The following is an 18,885-nucleotide window of genomic DNA, read 5'->3' on the forward strand; positions in this document are numbered from 1 at the left end:
ATACTCAGGGAACACAGCAGCTCACACTGGAGGGGCAATTAACCAAACCCCCCAATATCTTTTACACTAAAGGGATACGGACATTACAATGTAACTGCTGTCTGTAGAATACTCAGGGAACACAGCAGCTCACACTGGAGGGGCAATTAACCAAACCCCCCAATATCTTTTACACTAAAGGGATACGGACATTACAATGTAACTGCTGTCTGTAGAATACTCAGGGAACACAGCAGCTCACACTGGAGGGGCAATTAACCAAACCCCCCAATATCTTTTACACTAAAGGGATACGGACATTACAATGTAACTGCTGTCTGTAGAATACTCAGGGAACACAGCAGCTCACACTGGAGGGGGGTAATTAACCAAACCCCCCAATATCTTTTACACTAAAGGGATACGGACATTACAATGTAACTGCTGTCTGTAGAATACTCAGGGAACACAGCAGCTCACACTGGAGGGGGCAATTAACCAAACCCCCCAATATCTTTTACACTAAAGGGATACGGACATTACAATGTAACCGCTGTCTGTAGAATACTCAGGGAACACAGCAGCTCTCACTGGAGGGGGGTAATTAACCAAACCCCCCAATATCTTTTACACTAAAGGGATACGGACATTACAATGTAACTGCTGTCTGTAGAATACTCAGGGAACACAGCAGCTCACACTGGAGGGGGCAATTAACCAAACCCCCCAATATCTTTTACACTAAAGGGATACGGACATTACAATGTAACTGCTGTCTGTAGAATACTCAGGGAACACAGCAGCTCACACTGGAGGGGGGTAATTAACCAAACCCCCCAATATCTTTTACACTAAAGGGATACGGACATTACAATGTAACTGCTGTCTGTAGAATACTCAGGGAACACAGCAGCTCACACTGGAGGGGGCAATTAACCAAACCCCCCAATATCTTTTACACTAAAGGGATACGGACATTACAATGTAACCGCTGTCTGTAGAATACTCAGGGAACACAGCAGCTCTCACTGGAGGGGGGTAATTAACCAAACCCCCCAATATCTTTTACACTAAAGGGATACGGACATTACAATGTAACTGCTGTCTGTAGAATACTCAGGGAACACAGCAGCTCACACTGGAGGGGGCAATTAACCAAACCCCCCAATATCTTTTACACTAAAGGGATACGGACATTACAATGTAACTGCTGTCTGTAGAATACTCAGGGAACACAGCAGCTCACACTGGAGGGGGCAATTAACCAAACCCCCCAATATCTTTTACACTAAAGGGATACGGACATTACAATGTAACTGCTGTCTGTAGAATACTCCGGGAACACAGCAGCTCACACTGGAGGGGGCAATTAACCAAACCCCCCAATATCTTTTACACTAAAGGGATACGGACATTACAATGTAACCGCTGTCTGTAGAATACTCAGGGAACACAGCAGCTCTCACTGGATGGGGGTAATTAACCAAACCCCCCAATATCTTTTACACTAAAGGGATACGGACATTACAATGTAACTGCTGTCTGTAGAATACTCAGGGAACACAGCAGCTCACACTGGAGGGGGCAATTAACCAAACCCCCCAATATCTTTTACACTAAAGGGATACGGACATTACAATGTAACTGCTGTCTGTAGAATACTCAGGGAACACAGCAGCTCACACTGGAGGGGGCAATTAACCAAACCCCCCAATATCTTTTACACTAAAGGGATACGGACATTACAATGTAACTGCTGTCTGTAGAATACTCAGGGAACACAGCAGCTCACACTGGAGGGGGCAATTAACCAAACCCCCCAATATCTTTTACACTAAAGGGATACGGACATTACAATGTAACTGCTGTCTGTAGAATACTCAGGGAACACAGCAGCTCACACTGGAGGGGGCAATTAACCAAACCCCCCAATATCTTTTACACTAAAGAGATACGGACATTACAATGTAACTGCTGTCTGTAGAATACTCAGGGAACACAGCAGCTCACACTGGAGGGGCAATTAACCAAACCCCCCAATATCTTTTACACTAAAGAGATACGGACATTACAATGTAACTGCTGTCTGTAGAATACTCAGGGAACACAGCAGCTCACACTGGAGGGGCAATTAACCAAACCCCCCAATATCTTTTACACTAAAGAGATACGGACATTACAATGTAACTGCTGTCTGTAGAATACTCAGGGAACACAGCAGCTCACACTGGAGGGGGCAATTAACCAAACCCCCCAATATCTTTTACACTAAAGGGATACGGACATTACAATGTAACTGCTGTCTGTAGAATACTCAGGGAACACAGCAGCTCACACTGGAGGGGCAATTAACCAAACCCCCCAATATCTTTTACACTAAAGGGATACGGACATTACAATGTAACTGCTGTCTGTAGAATACTCAGGGAACACAGCAGCTCACACTGGAGGGGGCAATTAACCAAACCCCCCAATATCTTTTACACTAAAGGGATACGGACATTACAATGTAACTGCTGTCTGTAGAATACTCAGGGAACACAGCAGCTCACACTGGAGGGGGCAATTAACCAAACCCCCCAATATCTTTTACACTAAAGAGATACGGACATTACAATGTAACTGCTGTCTGTAGAATACTCAGGGAACACAGCAGCTCACACTGGAGGGGGCAATTAACCAAACCCCCCAATATCTTTTACACTAAAGAGATACGGACATTACAATGTAACTGCTGTCTGTAGAATACTCAGGGAACACAGCAGCTCACACTGGAGGGGCAATTAACCAAACCCCCCAATATCTTTTACACTAAAGAGATACGGACATTACAATGTAACTGCTGTCTGTAGAATACTCAGGGAACACAGCAGCTCACACTGGAGGGGCAATTAACCAAACCCCCCAATATCTTTTACACTAAAGAGATACGGACATTACAATGTAACTGCTGTCTGTAGAATACTCAGGGAACACAGCAGCTCACACTGGAGGGGCAATTAACCAAACCCCCCAATATCTTTTACACTAAAGAGATACGGACATTACAATGTAACTGCTGTCTGTAGAATACTCAGGGAACACAGCAGCTCACACTGGAGGGGGCAATTAACCAAAACCCCCAATATCTTTTACACTAAAGGGATACGGACATTACAATGTAACTGCTGTCTGTAGAATACTCAGGGAACACAGCAGCTCACACTGGAGGGGCAATTAACCAAACCCCCCAATATCTTTTACACTAAAGGGATACGGACATTACAATGTAACTGCTGTCTGTAGAATACTCAGGGAACACAGCAGCTCACACTGGAGGGGCAATTAACCAAACCCCCCAATATCTTTTACACTAAAGGGATACGGACATTACAATGTAACTGCTGTCTGTAGAATACTCAGGGAACACAGCAGCTCACACTGGAGGGGCAATTAACCAAACCCCCCAATATCTTTTACACTAAAGGGATACGGACATTACAATGTAACTGCTGTCTGTAGAATACTCAGGGAACACAGCAGCTCACACTGGAGGGGGCAATTAACCAAAACCCCCCAATATCTTTTACACTAAAGGGATACGGACATTACAATGTAACTGCTGTCTGTAGAATACTCAGGGAACACAGCAGCTCACACTGGAGGGGCAATTAACCAAACCCCCCAATATCTTTTACACTAAAGGGATACGGACATTACAATGTAACTGCTGTCTGTAGAATACTCAGGGAACACAGCAGCTCACACTGGAGGGGCAATTAACCAAACCCCCCAATATCTTTTACACTAAAGGGATACGGACATTACAATGTAACTGCTGTCTGTAGAATACTCAGGGAACACAGCAGCTCACACTGGAGGGGCAATTAACCAAACCCCCCAATATCTTTTACACTAAAGGGATACGGACATTACAATGTAACTGCTGTCTGTAGAATACTCAGGGAACACAGCAGCTCACACTGGAGGGGGGTAATTAACCAAACCCCCCAATATCTTTTACACTAAAGGGATACGGACATTACAATGTAACTGCTGTCTGTAGAATACTCAGGGAACACAGCAGCTCACACTGGAGGGGGCAATTAACCAAACCCCCCAATATCTTTTACACTAAAGGGATACGGACATTACAATGTAACCGCTGTCTGTAGAATACTCAGGGAACACAGCAGCTCTCACTGGAGGGGGGTAATTAACCAAACCCCCCAATATCTTTTACACTAAAGGGATACGGACATTACAATGTAACTGCTGTCTGTAGAATACTCAGGGAACACAGCAGCTCACACTGGAGGGGGCAATTAACCAAACCCCCCAATATCTTTTACACTAAAGGGATACGGACATTACAATGTAACTGCTGTCTGTAGAATACTCAGGGAACACAGCAGCTCACACTGGAGGGGGGTAATTAACCAAACCCCCCAATATCTTTTACACTAAAGGGATACGGACATTACAATGTAACTGCTGTCTGTAGAATACTCAGGGAACACAGCAGCTCACACTGGAGGGGGCAATTAACCAAACCCCCCAATATCTTTTACACTAAAGGGATACGGACATTACAATGTAACCGCTGTCTGTAGAATACTCAGGGAACACAGCAGCTCTCACTGGAGGGGGGTAATTAACCAAACCCCCCAATATCTTTTACACTAAAGGGATACGGACATTACAATGTAACTGCTGTCTGTAGAATACTCAGGGAACACAGCAGCTCACACTGGAGGGGGGTAATTAACCAAACCCCCCAATATCTTTTACACTAAAGGGATACGGACATTACAATGTAACTGCTGTCTGTAGAATACTCAGGGAACACAGCAGCTCACACTGGAGGGGGCAATTAACCAAACCCCCCAATATCTTTTACACTAAAGGGATACGGACATTACAATGTAACCGCTGTCTGTAGAATACTCAGGGAACACAGCAGCTCTCACTGGAGGGGGGTAATTAACCAAACCCCCCAATATCTTTTACACTAAAGGGATACGGACATTACAATGTAACTGCTGTCTGTAGAATACTCAGGGAACACAGCAGCTCACACTGGAGGGGGCAATTAACCAAACCCCCCAATATCTTTTACACTAAAGGGATACGGACATTACAATGTAACCGCTGTCTGTAGAATACTCAGGGAACACAGCAGCTCACACTGGAGGGGCAATTAACCAAACCCCCCAATATCTTTTACACTAAAGGGATACGGACATTACAATGTAACTGCTGTCTGTAGAATACTCAGGGAACCCAGCAGCTCACACCGGAGGGGGCAATTAACCAAACCCCCCAATATCTTTTACACTAAAGGGATACGGACATTACAATGTAACTGCTGTCTGTAGAATACTCCGGGAACACAGCAGCTCACACTGGAGGGGGCAATTAACCAAACCCCCCAATATCTTTTACACTAAAGGGATACGGACATTACAATGTAACCGCTGTCTGTAGAATACTCAGGGAACACAGCAGCTCTCACTGGAGGGGGGTAATTAACCAAACCCCCCAATATCTTTTACACTAAAGGGATACGGACATTACAATGTAACTGCTGTCTGTAGAATACTCCGGGAACACAGCAGCTCACACTGGAGGGGGCAATTAACCAAACCCCCCAATATCTTTTACACTAAAGGGATACGGACATTACAATGTAACTGCTGTCTGTAGAATACTCAGGGAACACAGCAGCTCACACTGGAGGGGCAATTAACCAAACCCCCCAATATCTTTTACACTAAAGGGATACGGACATTACAATGTAACTGCTGTCTGTAGAATACTCAGGGAACACAGCAGCTCACACTGGAGGGGGCAATTAACCAAACCCCCCAATATCTTTTACACTAAAGGGATACGGACATTACAATGTAACTGCTGTCTGTAGAATACTCAGGGAACACAGCAGCTCACACTGGAGGGGCAATTAACCAAACCCCCCAATATCTTTTACACTAAAGGGATACGGACATTACAGTGTAACTGCTGTCTGTAGAATACTCAGGGAACACAGCAGATCACACTGGAGGGGGCAATTAACCAAACCCCCCAATATCTTTTACACTAAAGGGATACGGACATTACAATGTAACTGCTGTCTGTAGAATACTCAGGGAACACAGCAGCTCACACTGGAGGGGGCAATTAACCAAACCCCCCAATATCTTTTACACTAAAGGGATACGGACATTACAATGTAACTGCTGTCTGTAGAATACTCAGGGAACACAGCAGCTCACACTGGAGGGGCAATTAACCAAACCCCCCAATATCTTTTACACTAAAGGGATACGGACATTACAGTGTAACTGCTGTCTGTAGAATACTCAGGGAACACAGCAGATCACACTGGAGGGGGCAATTAACCAAACCCCCCAATATCTTTTACACTAAAGGGATACGGACATTACAATGTAACTGCTGTCTGTAGAATACTCAGGGAACACAGCAGCTCACACTGGAGGGGCAATTAACCAAACCCCCCAATATCTTTTACACTAAAGGGATACGGACATTACAATGTAACTGCTGTCTGTAGAATACTCAGGGAACACAGCAGCTCACACTGGAGGGGGCAATTAACCAAACCCCCCAATATCTTTTACACTAAAGGGATACAGACATTACAAAGTAACTGCTGTCTGTAGAATACTCAGGGAACACAGCAGCTCACACTGGAGGGGGTAATTAACCAAACTCCCCAATATCTTTTACACTAAAGGGATACGGACATTACAATGTAACTGCTGTCTGTAGAATACTCAGGGAGCACAGCAGCTCACACTGGAGGGGGGAATTAACCAAAACCCCCCAATATCTTTTACACTAAAGGGATAAGGACATTACAACCTCACAAAGTTACATATATTACTTCATCCTTTAATATATAACTTGTTAAAGTTTTACGTTAATAACTCCGTAAAGGCCTTACGTTCATGCCCACTCTTTTGGGAGGAATTTGAGGCTCTCTGTGATAAATTATTTATTGCCCTTTGTATCTCCCATCCCTTTAGTAAAAGCTAGCTTTGTCTTATTGTGCGCCCTGTATTGAAGATCTTTTTGTACAAAGGTACCCCTTTTCTAAATATTTTTAAAACACCCTGCCACATAATCTGTATCTGATACTGTTGGGGATTTAAATGTTGTTCCTGGTAATATGAAAAATGAATTCTGAACATGTTATTATTTTTTGCCTTAATTAAGCCAAAGAAGTTGGTGTTCAGTAATTTTGGGACGCTAAGGAAGAAGAAACAGGAGGAGTGCGAGGAATACGTGTGCCCGATGGAGTTAGGCCAATCCTCGGCAAACAGCATCATTAAACCGTTCCGAACCGGGCTCGACCTCAGGGTTTTAGACGATGAAGATTTGGACAGACTGGAACAGGTGAGGGTTTCCCCACATTGTCCGGTTCAGGGATTCTTCGTGTAATGTACCTATCATGTAAAGAGGTTATAACGATACTATCGGTATGTTAATTACTGGCAGCTGTACGGATTGTACATATTGAGGATAGTATTGATGTGCATGTGATTGGTTGCCCACAATCCTGAGCCGAGTATCCCACGTTCCTTAGTGTGCACAGCACTGTAGGTGCACGTGTGTGTGTGTGTGTGTGTGTGTACAGCCAAACCAAATGTTCATGTTAACATAACATTAAAACTGTACATTTTCTGGTTAATTCATTCATGCAATGTATAGATCAGATGTAATTACTGGAGCAACAAGTTTATTCATTCATACATCTGTGGCTGCTGGCTCCTCGCGAGGGTGGTGGAACTTCAAAGTAATTGTGTTTCATTTTATCTTTCTTTTCTTTTAAGATGGAAGATTCTGAAGGAACAGTCCGGCAGATTGGAGCGTTTTCTGAAGGGATTAACAACCTGACAGTAAGTTCCCTCCCACCGTGTGATAAACAGATATAGTGCTGGTGACAAAAATATATTTCTATAGAGTGCAGACGTTGCAGATGAAAATGCCCCTTTCTAGAGATATTATCTTGCAGATTAACCCAAAGAGCTCACTCTAAATTAATGGAAACATAACCCTTTTTAATATGACCGGTATCCTGTATGTACAAACATAGAAACATGGAATGTGACGGCAGATAAGAACCATTCGGCCCATCTAGTCTGCCCAGTTTTCTAAATACTTTCATTAGTCCCTGGCCTTATCTTATAGTTAGGATAGCCATATGCCTATCCCACGCATGCTTACACTCCCTCACTTTGTTAACCATGTATATCCCGTTGTTTTAAATGTTACCAATCACTTTGAGTTGTGGTGTCGAGCATTTACTCCTAATCTCGATTTGTGGTACACACCTCCTCTGATTTTAATTAGGATCACCTTAATTTTGCAGGATTTAAAGGGGTGTGGGGTAGAGCGGGTGTAATATGCTCCAGTTGGCATTTCCACAAGTCTGTCCAGCTGCCTGTTAATTGGGCTGTACATACATTCCAGTCATACGATGTGCTAATGGAGGAAACCCGTCTCTGGGCATATTCACCCACATAGAATCAAAGTACTCCATTTTCTTTCCTTCTTTCATTCCTTCCTTCTTACTTTCTTACCTTCTTACCTTCTTTCCTTCCGTCTTTCCTTCTTTCCTTCCTTCCCTCCCTCCCTCTCTTCTCTCCCTTCCCTCCCTCCCTCCCTCAGACTGTGCGTTATTTGGCCAACAAGTTCTGTACAATGGGTGGAATAACACGTATTTGTAACCAGACAAGTTGGATACACAGTAACAGAGGGATTGGGGGCCCAGCTCAGTGAGTTTACATGTTAGAGGGAGTGGGGTATAGTGACACAGTAACAGAGGGATTGAGGGCCCTGCTCAGTGAGTTTACATGCTAGAGGGAGTGGGGTATAGTGACACAGTAACAGAGGGATTGAGGTCCTGCTCAGTGAGCTTACATGTTAGAGGGAGTGGGGTATAGTGACACAGTAACAGAGGGATTGAGGGCCCTGCTCAGTGAGTTTACATGTTAGAGGGAGTGGGGTATAGTGGCACAGTAACAGAGGGATTGAGGCCCTGCTCAGTGAGGTTACATGTTAGAGGGAGTGGGGTATAGTGACACAGTAACACAGGGATTGAGGGCCTGCTCAGTGAGTTTACATGCTAGAGGGAGTGGGGTATAGTGACACAGGAACAGAGGGATTGAGGCCCTGCTCAGTGAGTTTACATGTTAGAGGGAGTGGGGTATAGTGGCACAGTAACAGAGGGATTGAGGCCCTGCTCAGTGAGGTTACATGTTAGAGGGAGTGGGGTATAGTGACACAGTAACAGAGGGATTGAGGCCCTGCTCAGTGAGTTTACATGTTAGAGGGAGTGGGGTATAGTGACACAGTAACAGAGGGATTGAGGGCCCTGCTCAGTGAGTTTACATGTTAGAGGGAGTGGGGTATAGTGACACAGGAACAGAGGGATTGAGGGTCCTGCTCAGTGAGTTTCCATGTTAGAGGGAGTGGGGTATAGTGACACAGTAACAGAGGGATTGAGGGCCCTGCTCAGTGAGTTTACATGTTAGAGGGAGTGGGGTATAGTGACACAGGAACAGAGGGATTGTGGGCCTGCTCAGTGAGTTTACATGTTAGAGGGAGTGGGGTATAGTGACACAGTAACAGAGGGATTGAGGCCCTGCTCAGTGAGGTTACATGTTAGAGGGAGTGGGGTATAGTGACACAGTAACAGAGGGATTGAGGGCCCTGCTCAGTGAGTTTACATGTTAGAGGGAGTGGGGTATAGTGGCACAGTAACAGAGGGATTGAGGCCCTGCTCAGTGAGGTTACATGTTAGAGGGAGTGGGGTATAGTGACAGTAACAGAGGGATTGAGGGCCTGCTCAGGGAGTTTACATGTTAGAGGGAGTGGGGTATAGTGACACAGTAACAGAGGGATTGAGGTCCTGCTCAGTGAGTTTACATGTTAGAGGGAGTGGGGTATAGTGACACAGTAACACAGGGATTGAGGGCCTGCTCAGTGAGTTTACATGCTAGAGGGAGTGGGGTATAGTGACACAGGAACAGAGGGATTGAGGCCCTGCTCCGTGAGTTTACATGTTAGAGGGAGTGGGGTATAGTGGCACAGTAACAGAGGGATTGAGGCCCTGCTCAGTGAGGTTACATGTTAGAGGGAGTGGGGTATAGTGACACAGTAACAGAGGGATTGAGGCCCTGCTCAGTGAGTTTACATGTTAGAGGGAGTGGGGTATAGTGACACAGGAACAGAGGGATTGAGGGTCCTGCTCAGTGAGTTTCCATGTTAGAGGGAGTGGGGTATAGTGACACAGTAACAGAGGGATTGAGGGCCCTGCTCAGTGAGGTTACATGTTAGAGGGAGTGGGGTATAGTGACACAGTAACAGAGGGATTGAGGGCCCTGCTCAGTGAGTTTACATGTTAGAGGGAGTGGGGTATAGTGACACAGTAACAGAGGGATTGAGGGTCCTGCTCAGTGAGTTTCCATGTTAGAGGGAGTGGGGTATAGTGACACAGTAACAGAGGGATTGAGGGCCCTGCTCAGTGAGGTTACATGTTAGAGGGAGTGGGGTATAGTGACACAGTAACAGAGGGATTGAGGGCCCTGCTCAGTGAGTTTACATGTTAGAGGGAGTGGGGTATAGTGGCACAGTAACAGAGGGATTGAGGCCCTGCTCAGTGAGGTTACATGTTAGAGGGAGTGGGGTATAGTGACACAGTAACAGAGGGATTGAGGCCCTGCTCAGTGAGTTTACATGTTAGAGGGAGTGGGGTATAGTGACACAGTAACAGAGGGATTGAGGGCCCTGCTCAGTGAGTTTACATGTTAGAGGGAGTGGGGTATAGTGACACAGGAACAGAGGGATTGAGGGCCTGCTCAGTGAGTTTACATGTTAGAGGGAGTGGGGTATAGTGACACAGTAACAGAGGGATTGAGGCCCTGCTCAGTGAGGTTACATGTTAGAGGGAGTGGGGTATAGTGACACAGTAACAGAGGGATTGAGGGCCCTGCTCAGTGAGTTTACATGTTAGAGGGAGTGGGGTATAGTGGCACAGTAACAGAGGGATTGAGGCCCTGCTCAGTGAGGTTACATGTTAGAGGGAGTGGGGTATAGTGACAGTAACAGAGGGATTGAGGGCCTGCTCAGTGAGTTTACATGCTAGAGGGAGTGGGGTATAGTGACACAGTAACAGAGGGATTGAGGTCCTGCTCAGTGAGTTTACATGTTAGAGGGAGTGGGGTATAGTGACACAGTAACAGAGGGATTGAGGCCCTGCTCAGTGAGTTTACATGTTAGAGGGAGTGGGGTATAGTGACACAGTAACACAGGGATTGAGGGCCTGCTCAGTGAGTTTACATGCTAGAGGGAGTGGGGTATAGTGACACAGGAACAGAGGGATTGAGGCCCTGCTCAGTGAGTTTACATGTTAGAGGGAGTGGGGTATAGTGGCACAGTAACAGAGGGATTGAGGCCCTGCTCAGTGAGGTTACATGTTAGAGGGAGTGGGGTATAGTGACACAGTAACAGAGGGATTGAGGCCCTGCTCAGTGAGTTTACATGTTAGAGGGAGTGGGGTATAGTGACACAGTAACAGAGGGATTGAGGGCCCTGCTCAGTGAGTTTACATGTTAGAGGGAGTGGGGTATAGTGACACAGGAACAGAGGGATTGAGGGTCCTGCTCAGTGAGTTTCCATGTTAGAGGGAGTGGGGTATAGTGACACAGTAACAGAGTGATTGAGGGCCCTGCTCAGTGAGGTTACATGTTAGAGGGAGTGGGGTATAGTGACACAGTAACAGAGGGATTGAGGGTCCTGCTCAGTGAGTTTACATGTTAGAGGGAGTGGGGTATAGTGACACAGTAACAGAGGGATTGAGGGTCCTGCTCAGTGAGTTTACATGTTAGAGGGAGTGGGGTATAGTGACACAGTAACAGAGGGATTGAGGGCCTGCTCAGTGAGTTTACATGTTAGAGGGAGTGGGGTATAGTGATACAGTAACAGAGGGATTGAGGGCCCTGCTCAGTGAGTTTACATGTTAGAGGGAGTGGGGTATAGTGACACAGGAACAGAGGGATTGAGGGTCCTGCTCAGTGAGTTTCCATGTTAGAGGGAGTGGGGTATAGTGACACAGTAACAGAGGGATTGAGGGCCCTGCTCAGTGAGGTTACATGTTAGAGGGAGTGGGGTATAGTGACACAGTAACAGAGGGATTGAGGCCCTGCTCAGTGAGGTTACATGTTAGAGGGAGTGGGGTATAGTGACACAGTAACAGAGGGATTGAGGGCCCTGCTCAGTGAGTTTACATGTTAGAGGGAGTGGGGTATAGTGGCACAGTAACAGAGGGATTGAGGCCCTGCTCAGTGAGGTTACATGTTAGAGGGAGTGGGGTATAGTGACACAGTAACAGAGGGATTGAGGCCCTGCTCAGTGAGTTTACATGTTAGAGGGAGTGGGGTATAGTGGCACAGTAACAGAGGGATTGAGGGCCTGCTCAGTGAGTTTACATGCTAGAGGGAGTGGGGTATAGTGACACAGTAACAGAGGGATTGAGGACCCTGTTCAGTGAGTTTACATGTTAGAGGGAGTGGGGTATAGTGACACAGTAACAGAGGGATTGAGGCCCTGCTCAGTGAGTTTACATGTTAGAGGGAGTGGGGTATAGTGACACAGTAACAGAGGGATTGAGGCCCTGCTCAGTGAGTTTACATGTTAGAGGGAGTGGGGTATAGTGACACAGTAACAGAGGGATTGAGGGCCTGCTCAGTGAGTTTACATGTTAGAGGGAGTGGGGTATAGTGACACAGTAACAGAGGGATTGGGGGCCCTGCTCAGTGAGGTTACATGTTAGAGGGAGTGGGGTATAGTGACACAGTAACAGAGGGATTGAGGGCCTGCTCAGTGAGTTTACATGTTAGAGGGAGTGGGGTATAGTGACACAGTAACAGAGGGATTGAGGCCCTGCTCAGTGAGTTTACATGCTAGAGGGAGTGGGGTATAGTGACACAGTAACAGAGGGATTGAGGGCCCTGCTCAGTGAGTTTACATGTTAGAGGGAGTGGGGTATAGTGACACAGTAACAGAGGGATTGAGGTCCTGCTCAGTGAGTTTACATGTTAGAGGGAGTGGGGTATAGTGACACAGTAACAGAGGGATTGAGGGCCCTGCTCAGTGAGTTTACATGTTAGAGGGAGTGGGGTATAGTGACACAGTAACAGAGGGATTGAGGGCCCTGCTCAGTGAGTTTACATGTTAGAGGGAGTGGGGTATAGTGACACAGTAACAGAGGGATTGAGGGCCTGCTCAGTGAGTTTACATGTTAGAGGGAGTGGGGTATAGTGACACAGTAACAGAGGGATTGAGGCCCTGCTCAGTGAGTTTACATGCTAGAGGGAGTGGGGTATAGTGACAGTAACAGAGGGATTGAGGCCCTGCTCAGTGAGTTTACATGTTAGAGGGAGTGGGGTATAGTGACACAGTAACAGAGGGATTGAGGCCCTGCTCAGTGAGTTTACATGTTAGAGGGAGTGGGGTATAGTGACACAGTAACAGAGGGATTGAGGCCCTGCTCAGTGAGTTTACATGCTAGAGGGAGTGGGGTATAGTGACAGTAACAGAGGGATTGAGGCCCTGCTCAGTGAGTTTACATGTTAGAGGGAGTGGGGTATAGTGACACAGTAACAGAGGGATTGAGGGCCTGCTCAGTGGGTTTACATGTTAGAGGGAGTGGGGTATAGTGACACAGTAACAGAGGGATTGAGGCCCTGCTCAGTGAGTTTACATGCTAGAGGGAGTGGGGTATAGTGACACAGTAACAGAGGGATTGAGGGCCCTGCTCAGTGAGTTTACATGTTAGAGGGAGTGGGGTATAGTGACACAGTAACAGAGGGATTGAGGTCCTGCTCAGTGAGTTTACATGTTAGAGGGAGTGGGGTATAGTGACACAGTAACAGAGGGATTGAGGGCCCTGCTCAGTGAGTTTACATGTTAGAGGGAGTGGGGTATAGTGACACAGTAACAGAGGGATTGAGGGCCCTGCTCAGTGAGTTTACATGTTAGAGGGAGTGGGGTATAGTGACACAGTAACAGAGGGATTGAGGGCCTGCTCAGTGAGTTTACATGTTAGAGGGAGTGGGGTATAGTGACACAGTAACAGAGGGATTGAGGCCCTGCTCAGTGAGTTTACATGCTAGAGGGAGTGGGGTATAGTGACAGTAACAGAGGGATTGAGGCCCTGCTCAGTGAGTTTACATGTTAGAGGGAGTGGGGTATAGTGACACAGTAACAGAGGGATTGAGGCCCTGCTCAGTGAGTTTACATGTTAGAGGGAGTGGGGTATAGTGACACAGTAACAGAGGGATTGAGGCCCTGCTCAGTGAGTTTACATGCTAGAGGGAGTGGGGTATAGTGACAGTAACAGAGGGATTGAGGCCCTGCTCAGTGAGTTTACATGTTAGAGGGAGTGGGGTATAGTGACACAGTAACAGAGGGATTGAGGCCCTGCTCAGTGAGTTTACATGTTAGAGGGAGTGGGGTATAGTGACAGTAACAGAGGGATTGAGGGCCTGCTCAGTGAGTTTACATGTTAGAGGGAGTGGGGTATAGTGACAGTAACAGAGGGATTGAGGGCCTGCTCAGTGATTTACATGTTAGAGGGAGTGGGGTATAGTGACACAGTAACAGAGGGATTGAGGCCCTGCTCAGTGAGTTTACATGTTAGAGGGAGTGGGGTTTAGTGACACAAAAGGTAAGGGTAGGGTAGAAAGGTAGGTTGCTAGAATAGTATTCATTGAGGGCTTAGTGGTTTTTTTTTATTACCGTTTCAGGAGAGGAATCGGGGTGCGGGGAAGAAAAGCTGTTCACAGTAGGGGCCTAGACTGGACATATTTGTATATTAGTGAGTATAAGTAGGTGGGAGCAGCATTGTGTAGAGAATTGTAAGCGTCAGGATCTTAAATTGAGTCCTATATCTTACGGGAATCCAATGGAGGGACTGATAATAGTGGGAGGTGCAGGAGGACAGGAAGATGAGCCTCGCTGCCGCTTTCATAAGACCACTGAGAAGCGGATTACAGTAGTCAAGGCGGGAGAGGACAGCGGCATGGACAAGCACCTTTGCAGTATCAGGCGTTAAATAGGGCCACATGCGCGCAATGTACTTGAGATGGAAGTGGCAGGATTTGGCGATTGATTGGACATGAGGGGTGAAGAGGTCGGAGTCAAAGAGAACACCTAGGCAGCGAGCTTTAGAGGTAGAGCGGATGGTAGCGCCATTGAGTTGGAGGGACACAGACAAGGGAGTAGCAACACTTAAGGGAGGGAAGACCAGAAGTTCTGTTTTGGACAGATTCAGTTTAAGGAAATGAGCAGCTATCCAGTTGGAAATAGAGGCAGTCAGAGAGGCAGTCAGAGACACTAGTCAAGAGGGGTGGTGAGAAATCAGGGGAGGACAGATACATTTGTGTGTCATCCGCATAGAAATGATATTGGAAAAACAAGGAGCTGATGAATTTACGAAGGGAGGCAGTGTAGATTGAGAACAATAGGGGACCAAGGACAGACCCTTGGTGAATGCCAACAGAGAGAGATTGGGAGGAACAGGCTGAGCCAGAGAAAGAAACACTGAAAGAGTGCTGGGAGAGGTAGGAAGAGCACCAGGAAAGAGCAGTATCTCGTAAACAGAGATTATGGAGGATGAGAAAAAGCTGTTAATGATCGACTGTGTCAAAGGCAGCAGACAGGTCGAGGAGAATTCCAGATATTAATCTGTATCAGTGCCTGTTGCATGGTTTTAATGCTGGATTGTTATTTTGAATATCTTAAGAATGTTAGCACAACATTTCCGCAGGTTGGGATGTTTTATACTCTTTTGAAAAGCTGTTTTTTTTTTTTTTAGAGAAGTGTTAACAGACATTGCATTGTAGTGGTTTGTCCTAGTAGCTTTGGTCTGCTTGAATCGAGGTTTAGTAAATCCCGTGATGGCAGTGAGCTGGGATGCTTGCTTTCCATTTGCTGACATTTTTCTCTCTTTTTGTTTCCAATCTCAGCACATGCTAAAAGAAGACGACATGTTTAAGGATTATTCTGCGCGCTCGCCTTGTGCCAGTATTACAGATGACGATTCCAATGTGTGACGGTCTATTTACTGTGTCTAAAACTATACATATATATATTATTATTTTCTTTTTTTTACCTACCACACTGTTTCTATGGCGAATGGTTGCCGTGGTTTGGTGGAAACGGACGGAGAGAGAAGAATGTGCCTTTTGAATTTTTCTTACATGGCAATTTAAAAAGAAACCTCAATAATTGGTAGTTTTTATTTAATGTATAAAAATATATTTTAAAGTATTGCATTGTTTCTTCTGTATTATGTTAAGGACTCACACTGTTATAAGCAAAAATCTGTGTCATGTTCTTCAGTGAGCTATGTCCAACGCAGTATTTATCCAATCACACGCCGCGCGTTATCGTTCTGGGAGTGTTTTTTCATTCACAGTTTTAAAGCGATTGAATGCAGATTCGCAGCTGAATTATTCCTATTGACATATTCTGAGCAAGGGACTTCCTGCCGTTAATTTACTCCCTTCCAGGTTAAATGCTCTGTGTTTTAGCCATAATCCCATTGCATGTTTATGTGCAACTGGTCATGTTAAAGCAAGCACAGTATGTGAATGAATTTCCTTAACCCTCTCTGTAACCAGTTACCATGGTAATAAAGTGCTGAGGAATTAAGTCACAATGGGCCAAGTTATGATGTCACGGGAAGTAGGTACCCTGTCCTCAGCTTAACGCAAGGGCTAACTGCTAATTACAATGACTTCAGATCTACCCACACTGCCAATGTCAGTCGAACTCTGAGGGCGAATTATGAGACATCACGTGAGTTTGTGTCTAACTTGCAAACTAACGTGTATAGCCTTCAGGCCTGTATAGGATTCAATTATTCTGGCCCTTATTCCAAAAAAAGTATTACCGATAATGTTGCCTTTGTAAGCCATGTTGTTCTTCATCAAATGATAACGCGAAGTCCCCATTTTTTTTAACTGGGTTCTTCAAAAAAATAAAAAGCTTACTTTTTTTTTTTTTTTTTTTTTAAACACCATTCAAAAATTGTTCACATGTTTGAGTTACCAATTAAATATGTAAACCTTTAAATTGTTATATTTTTATAGTAATATTTTTTTCATCATTCTGCTGTAGAAACTAATTATGTTAGCAGCGTTGCAGCTGATCTCGTTGTCCTGCGCATGTTTTACAACATGTTGCAGTGATATGAATAAAAGATACAAACTGGCCAATCCAGAGAGAGGCTGTCAGATGCATGCTGTGAAATGTTATAAGCACAAGAGAATAATGATATACAAGCAAATATCTTATTAAAATATTTTAACTGCCCAGGGGTATTGAAAGAAACCTTAATAATGTGTATAGAATGGTTTTATGCAATTTTGATTAAGGTCATATTATTTTTTGTTGGATGAGATGTTAATGCTGTCGTCGGTTTGTTTACGGGAAGCAATATAGGCCATACTGTGGCGCTTTTCAGGTGAATAAATGGTATCTTTCCTGTCGACAGACCGTAAAATGACTGTAGGCTGCATAAACAAAATACAATCCCCACAAACACTACAGAGAGTACCTTTTTTTTTTTTTTTATAGTCGCGCGGTTATTTTTTTTACAAAGTTTTTTCTATTTAAGAAAGATTTATTAAGAAAAATAAAAATGTTTCTTGTTCATTGTTACAGTATGGCTGTGGTTTTCTAGAACGTTCCGGTTATGTTCTGGCTCCTTTGTTTAGGAAGTAGGCCGAGCCTTTGTGGGGGGGGGGGGGGGTTCTCAAAGTTTCTAATAAAACAAGAATTAAAGTAAAATGTACTTAAAAAGGTTTTGACAAGAACCGAGACATAACGTGATTCTCTGGTATCAGAAACCACTCTTGTATTTGCTATTTATACCTTTTTTTTTTTTTTGTATTTTTCATTTTATTTATAATGTCAATCTGTTATAAGAAGGCTCTGCACCCTACAGCTGCCTGTATTAAAGCATTATCTGCGATTAATGTTATGTGTTAAACACGAGAGGTTTCTTTAAACGCTTTCCAAGGCCCTGATTCTGGAGATCTGGGTACAAACCTGCCTTTCGTACACCCTTTTCGCCACGTGGGAAAAAGCTAATGGACTCGTTAGATGGAGTGACTTTACTGTGTTTTACAATATACAGCAGATGTTCATGTGTCAATATATATTTGGTCTAATAAATAAGCGTATGTTTAACGAGACGGTGTCTGGGTTGTTTTAGTCATTTTTGCTGAAAAATGTTCTCGTGGCTTATACACATCGAGCGTCGTCGGCAGAGTGATGGTATCCTTCATTCTTTTCCTCTTCATTACTTTCTCCTTTACTCTTTCTGTTTTTTATTCTCTCGTCTCGTTTTTCCTCTAATCTCCATTATGCTCCTATTTCTGTTACCTTTCAGTTCTCGCTGTTACTCTTCTCCCCTTTTTGTTTCCCCCGCCACCCTCTAAGACACCTGTTTTCCCGCCACTTCCCTCTTTCTGTCAAACTATCACGGCGCCACCTTCCTTCCAGGTCCGCTCTATTCTATTCCTCTCCTCTCTCTTTCTTTCCCTCTGATCTGACTCCATTAATTACTGCTCCAGTGACCCTCCCCCATCCTATATTTCCGTTCCTCTATTTCCCCATTTATCCCCCTGACCTCCTCCCACGTTATATCAGTCATTCCGTCCTCACCCATTTCACTCCCTATTTCCTGCTGTGGAGATGTATGTGCTGCCCCCATGTTCTCACTCTGATTATTAAAACCACCAGCTGTCCTGTTCCTAAATTAATGTTTACCGGTTACCCACAAATAGACCCGCTGATCCAGATCTGGCACAAAAAGGGTTAGATATTCCT

At 45.0% G+C, this 18,885-nt stretch overlaps 1 protein-coding gene across 1 annotated transcript; it reads left to right on the forward strand.

Moving 5' to 3' along the window:
- Positions 1-7,165: 7,165 nt before the first annotated feature.
- On the forward strand, positions 7,166-17,031 carry PPFIBP1 (PPFIA binding protein 1). Its single transcript, XM_063445043.1, has 3 exons — positions 7,166-7,377; positions 7,815-7,880; positions 16,014-17,031. Exons 1-3 carry the CDS (start codon positions 7,171-7,173, stop codon positions 16,098-16,100), a joined length of 360 nt encoding a protein of 119 aa, XP_063301113.1. The 5' UTR covers positions 7,166-7,170; the 3' UTR covers positions 16,101-17,031.
- The last annotated feature ends 1,854 nt before the right edge of the window (positions 17,032-18,885 follow it).

Source organism: Pelobates fuscus, chromosome 3 (assembly GCF_036172605.1).
Source record: "Pelobates fuscus isolate aPelFus1 chromosome 3, aPelFus1.pri, whole genome shotgun sequence".
Taxonomy (NCBI): Eukaryota; Metazoa; Chordata; class Amphibia; order Anura; family Pelobatidae; genus Pelobates; species Pelobates fuscus.

Coding starts and splice junctions, on each gene's coding strand:
- PPFIBP1 (XM_063445043.1), top strand. CDS start 7,171: ATGTTATTATTTTTTGCCTTAATTAAGCCAAAGAAGTTGGTGTTCAGT. Junction 7,378..7,814: donor ATTTGGACAGACTGGAACAG/GTGAGGGTTTCC, acceptor TTTTCTTTTAAG/ATGGAAGATTCTGAAGGAAC. Junction 7,881..16,013: donor AAGGGATTAACAACCTGACA/GTAAGTTCCCTC, acceptor TTCCAATCTCAG/CACATGCTAAAAGAAGACGA.